This window comes from Enhydra lutris, unplaced genomic scaffold, assembly GCF_002288905.1.
Source record: "Enhydra lutris kenyoni isolate GAN:26980312 unplaced genomic scaffold, ASM228890v2 scaffoldscaffold14, whole genome shotgun sequence".
In the NCBI taxonomy this organism is placed as follows: Eukaryota; Metazoa; Chordata; class Mammalia; order Carnivora; family Mustelidae; genus Enhydra; species Enhydra lutris.
This window is the reverse complement of record NW_019154098.1, coordinates 2,479,312-2,490,074: the sequence shown is the minus strand read 5'-3', so window position 1 is coordinate 2,490,074 and position 10,763 is coordinate 2,479,312. Positions and strand designations below refer to the sequence as shown.

The following is a 10,763-nucleotide window of genomic DNA, read 5'->3' as shown; positions in this document are numbered from 1 at the left end:
CCCCCCCCCCCCCCCAACGTGCCATGGCACAGCCGATCCGGTGCTCCCTGCAGCCCCGCTAGAGAGGAGGAGGCATTCCCTGCTCAGAGCCCTTCGAGGCTCCTGGTTTCAACCCGTTTGGCGACACGCACCCCTTTTCAAAACATGCTTTTCTCTGCACAACCTGAACGTGCAGAATGACAGAGGAATACAAACGCATGCTCGAGCAGTTACACTGAACAGTTTCAGGCCCAATTTGAGCCTCTTTGTTAAAGCTATAGATGATTACAGTTAATGATTCTAAAACGGTATTTGGAGATTCTGGAGCCCATTGGTGTCCTATGACCGCATCTGTGCCTTCCACGGGTGGCAGACACAGCCGCTCCCAGCACCGCTGTGGGTGGTCACCAACATTCCCGGTGGGAACGACTGAGTTCAAACGCAGATGTCTCCCCCCAGCCAGGGTCACACCTCGACTTCCCTCTGTGCACCTGCTTCAGCAGCTCCCCTCACGCCCACGAGGCTCCCAGGCCGGACCAGGTCTGGTCCTGCTGACCTAACCTGACCTTAACCCACCTGCCCCCCCTCCCCAACTTAGCACCCTCCCCATGCTCCAGCCATGCGGAGCTCTCTCCATTCTGGTTCCTGCACTCACCGTGTGTCTCACCTCTGCTCCTGCCACACCCTCTGCCTGCTCGGCCCTTCCCTTCCTTTCTCTATCCAGGGACCTCCTTGGTTCTCATTCAGGCGCCTCCACGGGCCTGACCTCCGACCCTCCCACAGAGCGAGAGTCCCTTCTCTGGTTCCTCCCCTGTCCCTGGACTGTCCCTGCCTGTTGACTGGTCTCCTTTTTATCAAGGTGAGAGCCCTGGAGGTCAGTGAGAGAGTGGGAGTGTCGGGTTGTGAGTCCCCCCTCACAGCTGGAGACATGGCTGCAGAATGAGTTCTCTGGGAGGGTGGGCAGGTCCCAGCCAAGGTCAAGGCCTATGTCCTCATCCGTTCCCTTGACATGTGGCATTCAAGGCCCACTTACCACCATCACACCTGCTGTTAACACCCTCCAGTTGTCCTGAGACACGGTGATCCCCGAAGATGGCCAGGTCTGAAGTCTCCACGTCCCAGGGCCACTCCCCACCCCAGGTTCAGGCCCTACCTCCTTTGGGACATCTGCCTTTGTCCATCCTCTGCCCGGCCTGGGCCTCCCCCACCCGGCCGTGCGGCTGCCGGCCCTCACCGACAGCAGGAAGTGCAGCTCGTTGGTCGTGGGGTTCTGTACGATGAAACTCTGTAGCATCTGGTCCAGGGCCTCTGCAGTCTTGTTGTACAGGGTCTGTGAGGGGACATGGAGCACGTCAGCAGCTGCCAAGCCCCAGCAGCGACAGAGTGCCGAGGCCCGTCGCAGGGCCGGAGTGTGCTGGCCTCTCAGCGAGAGTGGTGCCTGTTCCTGCCCATTCCCAAGGCCAGGATGCACACTGTGTGTGTTTACACCAGGCCCAGGAAAGGCCCTGTCCCAGTCCCCGTTTGGAAGCTGAGGAGACGGGGCAGTGGCAGTCTGGGTCAGGCCTGCCCAAGGTCACAAGTTTCTCAGTGGCCAAGGTCAGTTCCTTCCCAGTGAGGCTGGCTTCTCGGGCAGGCCGCCTGCCGGAGACCTGGAGCCCGGGAGGATTTAGTTGATTTAGCGCTTTGGGTTTCCGTCTTGATATTCCTCATCAGCTTTAAACAAGGGCCCAGTTTCCTTTTGCATTGGTTGTGGCAGATGATACAGATGGTCCCAACTCCTGGGTCTCACGTGAGGGCCCCAATCTCTGCTGCTTGGCTCCCTGGGCATGCTCGGGGAAGGTGGCGGCCACAGGAAGTACCCAGCCCTCCTCCCTGGGACAGCACATCAGAGCAGAGCCCTGGGCACTGGCTATCAACTCCCCGGGTGCCCTGGGGAACTCGTTCCAGCTCTCTGTGCCTACCTTCATCACCCAAGAACTGGGCGTGAAGCCAGCCCCACTTGCCAGGGTGGTGGGGCACACGGAATGGGAATAAACAGGAGCCCCCGCCTGGTGTCTGGCACCAGGTTAAGCTGCCTGGGTGAGCAGCCATGATGCTGTCATCTGGCGATGGTTGTGGTCTGGAGTCCTGCAGGGTGGGGTGGGGGCCGGTGCCAGCCTTCCAGGGGGCTGCTTCTGTGGTATTGCCCTGGGCCCAGGGGACCCTTTGCACTCACACCCCCCATCCGAAGGGCTTGTCTGTTCCATTCCAGTCTGGACCCAGCCTAGGGCTGTGGTGGGACGATCAGGGCCCAGGGCCTGGGGTGAAGTTTGACCCTGCCTCTCCCACCAGACATCTCCATTTCTCTGAGCGGGTTTCCTCACCCACGGGGCGAGTGCTGCTGGGAAGGGGAACCATCATGTCCATGGGAGCTGGCGCCTAGCAGGTGCTCAGCTAACACCAGTTCCCTGCCCTTTACAGTAAACACTTAGGCATCAGGGGCTGGTGGTGCCCCAGGGAGATGGGTGCCTGCCCCTGCAGCAGAGGCTTTGCTTAACAGATCCCCAGAGGTGGTTGGGATCTGGCCCAGCAAAGGGTGGGCCAACTGGGGCCTGGGTGGGGTGTGACTGGTTTAAGCAGCTTCATAGGTGTGACTGAGCCCAGGGCTGCTCCCAGGGCTGGCAGGGACAGAGGCCACCTACACTCCCATTCACAGAGCATCCTCTGCACAGACACGGGACACCAGTGTCTGCTTTCAGCCCGAGTTTCACACCCCAGCATCTCCACAACGATCACTCCCATGTCACAGGTGGGCAAATAGAGGCTCAGAGCAGTTAAGAAACATGCCCACAGTCTCCTAGCTCTGTGTGCAGGGGGTCAGAGGCCCTGCCTGTCTAGCCACACCTCGTCCTAAGCCACAAGCAGCTGGGGGCAGAGCTGGGGCCCCTCTCACTGAAGGGCACCCTGTCCCAGCCTCGCACCTGTATGTTGGGTGGCTCTAGAAAGAGACAGGTGTGTTTCTCCAGGACGTCCAGCAGGGGCAGGGCCAACACGCTGTGTAGGCAGACGGACAGAATCCATGACTTCCTCTCCAAGTCCAGGGGTGGCCTCAGCTTACTGTTTGGAGGTAGAGGGCAGTGAGAGAGGAGTGTGGGGGCTGGGGACAGCAGAGGGAGCACTGGCTGGGACAGACAGAGTCGGTGAGCCCCGAGCAGCAGCCTCTCATGCTGTTCTGCTCTCGACCAGAGACTCAAGGGTACACGTCAGCCTCCCTGGACTGTGTGGCCTCCTGGACGGGGGAGTTCCCCGAGGGTTTGTAAGGGATTTGTGTGGCTGGTTAGGAGGAGTCACTTTGCAAGCCCTGCACCCCGAGCTCCCCTTTCCTGGACTGACCGGTCTCACCCCAGCCCCGGTTACACCATTAGGAACTTCAGCAGCTCTGTTTTAGCAAATGATGGCAAATTTTCATTCTTTGGGGTGGGGGTTGATAATAGTGGCTGCTGTTTACTGAGGGCCTGTTACAGGCCTGCCCTGGGGTAGGGCCCTGTGTGGGGCCGGCGAGCCTACCAGAGGCTGGCGACGATGTGAAAGGCCTGCTGGCGAGTTGAGGTGCACAGCGTGTCCTGGGGTTCCTTCTCCACCAGCACCTGCAGATCCCCAGGTGGGCCCAAGTCACTCAGGCCCGGGCCTATCCCAATCCTGACACCCAGTCTCATCCTGCCTGAAGATCTTGGTGCCTGGTACTCCCATGACCCACAGGGCTGTGCTCCAGCTTCTCTCCGACCCATGGGGGCCTCTGTGACCCGGCTGCACTGAAAGAACTGGATCCCAGTGTTTGGCACAGGTCGTGTCTGGACCTGGCTTCCTGAGTATTGGCTGCGTGACCTTGAGCAGGTCTGCAAACTGCTCCAGCTTTCGTTGGTTCACAAATAACAGTGTGGTTGCAGGCACACGGGTGTGGCAAGGTGTGCAGAGCCTGGTGTCTGAGTCAGCAGCAGCTCAGGAAATGGTTATTCTCACGCTTCAACTCGCCCGTCACTTGTATGCTTCCTCCACTACCCTGGGGTCCTGTGAGCCCCAGATCTCTAGCGAGCAGTGGTCTGAGCTAGGATGGTAGTAGCAGAACGGATAGTGTAGGTTTTCTGGGCCTCAGCTACCTCAGCTGTGAGGTAGACATTCCTGGCCAGTTCAGGGTCACTTCTGAACCAAGGCAAGGGGGGGTGCATGGATGTACTCCCAGCTGCCGGAGCCTCTGAGGGGCTTAGCCACACCCCAGAAATCCAACTTCCCTACCCCTTGGCAACGCCTGCCTCTAGTGGATGCTGCTGGTCCCGTGAGGCCCTTCCTCTGCCCCAGGACCTTGACTCACCATCAGACACTCAAGGAGCTCAGAGATCTGGGAGAACTTGTAGCTGTGGGCTCCCTCGTTGCGGCTGATGGCCCCCACCAGCATGAGGACAGCGGTGAGGAAGCTCTGCTTCAGGGTCTCGTCCTGGCATGGGGTCAGGCCGTGGAACAGGGGGTATAGGGGGGCACAGGAAGGGCAGGAGAAGGAGTCACATGTGGCTACAGGGCATTGCTGAGGGGGTACAGCAGAGGCCTCGGCTGAGGCCACATATGTGGGGCTTTGGTGGGGGGAGCCTGTGTGGTTTTGTTTACATTGTGAATATGTTGACAACATTTCAGTATCAGGCAGTGCAGTGAGGAGCCCAACATCCGGCCTCCCTCAATGTGTGGCTCCTCAGCACCAAAGATCTAGGGTAGGTGATGGCCTCACAGGGCTTCCTGGCCCTCGTGGTCCCCTGGGATAGATGCCCCAGATGCAGAGTATTGAGTAAGGGCAATGTTGTCCTGGGGGTGGGGTGGGAGTCACCTGGCCTTCCGATGGCCCAGAGTGAAAACCACAGAGAATGAAGGCTGGGGTCATCATGGAAGCCTCCAGTGGCTTTGGGTGGGATGATGGGGTGAGGAGGTGGGGTAACGAGGAGGCCAGGCCTGGCTCTTCCTGACTCCACGGTGGGGCAGAAGTGGGGAGGAGGGCTCCAAGGCCCTGGGAAGCCCTAGAATATCTGACCCAGGTTCTAGTGGGACCTGGGCTATGACGAGGCCATGCTCCAGAGGGGTGGCCCTGGGGAGCCATACCCAGGAGCTATAGTGGAAATAGAAGACCATCCGCGACAAGATGTTGTCCACCCACGGGAGGATGTGCGCCTTGGCCCTGACTGCCATCTGACCGTAAGCGAGGAGCATGGTGCTGCTGGCCCACTTCCACTGCAGGTCCTCTGAGTTCTGACCACAGCAGGGGCAGATATGGAGGGTCAGAGCCCTCCTGCCCGTCCCTGGGGGAGCGGTGACAGGAAGTACTCTGGCCCCTAGCTCGGTACTGCAGGACGGTGTTCTGAGTATTGGTGAGACTCAGTTTACCTCAATAGGAAAATAGGAGAGATGAAGTTGTCTCTCGGGGAGGGGGGTGGTTAGGATGGGCCTGGGGGTTCCCCAGAACGTGCCAGAGTCCATCCCTCACCCTCCCTGCCTGGGGTGGGGGGGCCATCCAAGACACCCGTCAGATACCAGCCGAGGGTCACATGGCTCCACTGCCCATCAGTGACCAGGCCCCCTCTGGTTTGAGATGTGGGTCCCAGTCCCTGCTCTGCCACCTGCCGGCTGTGGGACCCCGAGGAGGCAGCCAGCCCTTGCTGGGGTGTCTGTTGCTAGCGGTGATTCTTCCCCATTAGTCCTAGTGAGCGCCCTTGTGCCGTCCCAGGCACTGCTGCCGCCTGCAGGAGTTATCAGGGGAGCAGTGAGGACGGGGTGGACGTGCCATCCACCGGCAGGGGCCCAAGCCCTTGTCTCATGTTTCAGGCAGGGCCCGTGGCCCAAGTCCCATTCATGAACACAGCAGTCATCACAGCCCCTGCAAGAGCCGTCACTGGAGCACCTGCTCAATGCCAGGCCCATTTTCACCCCAACAGCCGGGGGGTGGCTGTCGTTCAAGAGGAGAAAGGGGCATAGTGCAGGTGGACTGGAGGCCAGGATGCTTGCTGCAAAGCCTGTGCCCTTAACTGTCCCCGGAGACCCTCTGGGAGCCCCGGACCCTCATGGAAGGCGGGAGTCCTGATGCTCCGGCCCCCTGCCAAGGCCCCCAGCCACCCAAGAGTCAGAACCTTCAGGCAGGAGCTCTGGAGGCTCCATTTAATGGGCGTGCTCTGGCCAAACTGCTCCAGGACAGCCCAGACGTGGTCCAGGTGGCGCACGGCAGCCAGTCCTATGGTGAGCGCCATACCCTACAGGGGCAGGGGAGCAGGATCACTGATGCAGGTCACAGAACCAGCCTGGACTCTCACTTGGGGATGTGGAAATTGGCACCCAGAAAGGGGGGGGTTTGTCCAAGGTCACAGGGCATCTCCCTTCCATCCCCATGCTACTTAGGATATGCAACTCTGAGCCCAACCCTGTGGGGGCATCATTTATGGGGGCTGGTGGGGGCTGTGGGAGGCAGCAGGGATGGGTGACTCTTTGGAGGCCTGTTACCTTCCTCTGCCCCCACTATCTCTGAACAGACCTGGGCCAGAGGAAGAAAAAAGGGTCCAGAAAGTAGATGAGTGACAAAGGAGAGGACACAAGCTGTGATGGGCTCAGAGTGTGACCAGGGTCAGGGTTCAGAGAATGACCAGGATCAGGGTTCATTTTGTGACTGGGATCAGGGTTCAGGGTTCAGAGTATGCCCAGTGTCAGGGCTCGTAGTGTGACCAGGGTCAGGGCTCAGAGAGTGACTGGGATCAGGGCTCAGAGTGTGACTGGGATGAGGGCTCAGTGTGTGACCAGGTTCAGGGCTCAGAGTGTGACCAGGATCAGGGATCAGCGTGTGAAAAGGATCAGGTTTCTTTGTATGACCTGAGCAGGGATCGGGGTATGACCAGGGATCAGACTAAGGCTGAGGTCACGATCAGGCAGCCCTGAGCTGGGCTGGGCTGGGGGTACTGGGGCCTCACCTCCCTCTGCTTGGGCCACTGGTGGGATGTGTCCAGGAGGCTTCTCAGGTGTGCCCTGACGGTGGTGCTGTTGTCCTCAGCTTGAAGGATCAGCCCATAGTAGATGAAGAGAAAAGCCTGGGGGAGGTTCAGCTTCTTGTCCTGGGCCTAAGCCACTTCCGCTCATCCAGACAGCCTGCCTCCTCCCCCGACCAGGCTCCCCTAGCTTCCCTGAGCTCCTGTTGCCGCCCTCAGGACCCTGCTCTGGGACCATCAAACCCCTGCCTGGTGGTGGAGTTTCAGGGGAGCAGTTCTAAGTCCTGATGCTCAGGCCCCTGACCCGCTGGTTTCTTTGGGTCCCAGTGTCTTTCTAGGGCCCTGGACCTTGCTTTAGATGTGCCTCCTATGGCCAGAGCCCCTGGGCATGTGCGGTAGGCATGGGGGCTGCTTATGAGGAGACAGGGAGTGGTCCACCTTCTCTGGGGGCTGCTCCTGGCATGTCTGGTCGGGCCTGGTGAGTGCCAACAGCAGTGCCTTGTACCACGCATCTGTGTTCAGGAACTGGACCGACTTGACAGCCATCTGTGAGCAGAGGGGGGTGGGCAGGGCTGGAGTGCTCTCTCCCTCCACCCTGCGGGCTGGAGCTGAGGCCTCCACCTTCCCCGTCCCACCCCGTCCCACCCTGACTCAGGCCCTGAGTCCATCATTCTCTTGGCTTCATTCCCCTGAGTCTCCAGGGCCAGCCCTCTGATTTGCCTGATACCCCCCAGGAACAAGGAACTCATTCCCTGAGATCCCCTCCCTGGAGGTGTTCAAGGAGAGGCTGGAAACCAGCAGTCTGCCCGTGTCCCCGGCACTGGGCCGAGGCTCAGACATCACAGAAGCTCAGTGCCAGCTGAAGGGGGCCCAACCAGAGTGAGAGTGCCGGGAGACCAGGGTCTGTCACCCGCGTTCCGGGCTGTCTCCCTGGCACCCGGCACGGTGCCTGCCATGTAGTCGGTGTTTGATTAATATTGTTTGGAAGGATGAATGAGAGATCGAATAAAGAGATGACGTGTGTCTTCTAAATGTAAGTCCTAGAAGTTTCGCCCTAACATATGAGGACCACGGGGCTTCTCTATTTCAATGTTCCCATTTCCACAGTTTGACAAGTCCAAGATTTTGATCCCCAGGTCTTTGGGGGTGAAGATACTCCTAAGTTTGATCCCAAACCCCCAAATCTAAAAGAAATGATTGATAAATGTGAAGATAGATATTTGAAGAAGTTTGTTCAGCAAACCCACCATAACTAAGCTGAAAGAGGCAGTAAGTTGTTTTTGTTTGCTTGTTTTTTTGTTTTCCTGCAACCCATTGTCCAGGGTTAGTATCGGGGGGAAGATCTTCACAAAGCAGTAAGGGACGGGGACGATCGTAGGCACGGCGAGCGCGCACGTGCGTGACAGACACACCACACGCCAGAGCCTGGCTCGTGTGTAAGGAACGAAGTGAAGACAATGTATCGTTTCAGCTAAGACTGGCCCAAAACAGGACGGCCGGAGGTCAGCAGGAAGTGTCCTTTGGTGGGAAGGGGATGGGCCGCCGTGAATTTGGCTGCATCTGCTACAGTTTGAAATGTGCGCGTTTCCCCAGGCAATTCCGTTTCCAGGAATTCATCCTAAGGAGCGCTAACAGGTGCCCGGGGTGGAACACGAGGGTCTTTATCCCGCAGCCTCGCGGTTGCCGGACGCAAGCCCGCCTAGAGCGCCTCCTGCAGGCGGGCCCTGCGGCGTCCTCTGGCGATGCTCCCTGGGGCGGGGGCGGGGGCGGGGGCTTGCAGCCCAGGCTGGAGGAGTTGTCTGCCCCAGGTTTGCCTGTGCCTGCAGGACGCTGGGGTGCAGCGGGGCCTGATGGCTACTCCAGGCCGCAGACCCCAGGACCAGTGTCTGCTGAACCCATGGAACCCGCGCTGCCTGGAAGCCCCAGTTCTCAACTGGTGTCAACTTTGGTTCAGTGTTGCACGGGCCGGTGCCTCAGCGACTCATCTGAGGTTCAGGTTCAAAAACTCAGAAAATTACACATGCCCCACCATGACTGATTATTGACCCTGTTCCCCATGCTGCACTTTCCACCCCCGTGACTTATAACCGGAAGTTTGTACCTCTTAACCTCATTCACCTGTTTCACCATCCTCCCACCCCTCCCCTCTGGCAGCCCCCAGAGCTCTGTATTCAGGAGTCCGGCTTTTTGTTCATCTGTTTTGTTTCTTCAGTTCCACATATGAGTGAAATCATATGGTATTTGTCCTTCACTGACCGACTTATTCCACTCAACATAATACCCACTATGTCCTCCCACGTTGTCCTGGGTGGCAAGATCTCATTCCTTCCTACGGCTATGCAAGGTTTCATGCCTTATCTATTCATCAGTTGACGGACTCTTGGGCTGCTTCCGTGTCTTGGCTATTGCAGATGATGCTGCAGTCAACTCGTGACACCAGTGGGAATGGCAAAGATCAACAGGACAGGAAACACGTGTTGGAGGGGATGTGGAGAAAGGGGAACCCTCTTACACTGTTGGTGGGAATGCAAGTTGGTGCAGCCACTTTGGAAAACAGTGTGGAGGTTCCTTAGGAAATTAAAAGTAGAGCTTCCCTATGACCCTGCCATTGCACTACTGGGTATTTACCCCAAAGATACAGAAGTAGTGAAAGGAAGGGCCATCTGCACCCCAATGTTCATAGCACCAGTGGCCACAGTCAACAAACTGTGGAAAGAGCCGAGATGCCCTTCAGCGGACGAATGGATAAGGAAGATGTGGTCCATATACACTATGGAGTATGATGCCTCCATCAGAAAGGATGAATACCCAACTTTTGTATCAATGTGGATGGGACTGGAAGAGATGATGCTGAGTGAAATAAGTCAAGCAGAGAGAGTCAATTATCATATGGTTTCACTTACTTGTGGAGCATAAGGAATAACATGGAGGACATGGGGAGATGGAGAGGAGAAGGGAGTTGGGGGAAATCGGAGGGGGAGATGAACCATGAGGGACTATGGACTCTGAGAAACAAACTGAGGGTTTTGGAGGGGAGGAGGGTGGGGGTCAGGTGCACCTGGTGGTGGGTAGTAAGGAGGGCATGGATTGCATGGAGCACTGGGTGTGGTGCATAAACAATGAATTCTGGAACACTGAAAAAATAAAATAAAAAAATGAACATAGAGGTGCATGTATCTTTTCAAATTAGTGTTTTTGTTTCCTTTGGATAGAGACCCAGTAGTAGGACACCTGGATCATACCGCAATTCTGTTTTTACTTTTTTGAGGACCTGCGTCCTGCTGTCCATGGCGGTTGCAGGAGTCTGCTTTCCCACCAAGCGCGCACGAGCGTTCCCTTTGTTCCCTTTTCAGCACATGCTCGCCGGCACACTTGGTATTTCCTGTCTTTCTGGCAGAAGTCAGCATTCCGGCGGGTGTGAGGTGGTATCGCATTGTGGCTCCAGTTTGCATTTCCCTGCCCACGAGGGATCTTGACCGCCGTTTCATGGTCTGTTGGCATCTGTGTGTCTGGGTTTTGACTGTCTTTATGGAGGTGTGTTTAGCTCAGAGTGGAAGGCATGGGTCCCTACTGTGGGGTGCGCCGCACTTTGACACGCGGACAGACCCACACAACCTCTCACCCCCCAGGAACTGGAGTGTATTCTACGACCCCACAAAGCGCTCTGACTCCCTTCCCAGTCGATCCCATCACTACAGAACTGACTGGCGTCACCGTGGACTAGTCTCCCCCTTTCTAGAGCGTCGCACACTTGGAGCCTTGCAGGAGGCACTGCTGTGAGTCTGGTGTTCTCAGCCT

At 57.7% G+C, this 10,763-nt stretch overlaps 1 protein-coding gene across 1 annotated transcript in view; it reads right to left on the bottom strand.

The window, feature by feature from the left end:
- Nucleotides 1–10,763, bottom strand: part of LOC111146795 (maestro heat like repeat family member 5) — a 66,122-nt gene that overhangs the window by 29,661 nt on the left and 25,698 nt on the right. The window contains exons 7-14 of the mRNA XM_022502478.1: nucleotides 7,404–7,511; nucleotides 6,951–7,067; nucleotides 6,123–6,242; nucleotides 5,101–5,247; nucleotides 4,328–4,450; nucleotides 3,526–3,605; nucleotides 2,940–3,075; nucleotides 1,214–1,393 (exon numbers count right to left, since the gene is read on the bottom strand). Of these exons, the coding sequence (XP_022358186.1) occupies nucleotides 1,214–1,393; nucleotides 2,940–3,075; nucleotides 3,526–3,605; nucleotides 4,328–4,450; nucleotides 5,101–5,247; nucleotides 6,123–6,242; nucleotides 6,951–7,067; nucleotides 7,404–7,511 (1,011 nt within the window). The remainder of the gene's footprint in view (nucleotides 1–1,213; nucleotides 1,394–2,939; nucleotides 3,076–3,525; nucleotides 3,606–4,327; nucleotides 4,451–5,100; nucleotides 5,248–6,122; nucleotides 6,243–6,950; nucleotides 7,068–7,403; nucleotides 7,512–10,763) is intronic.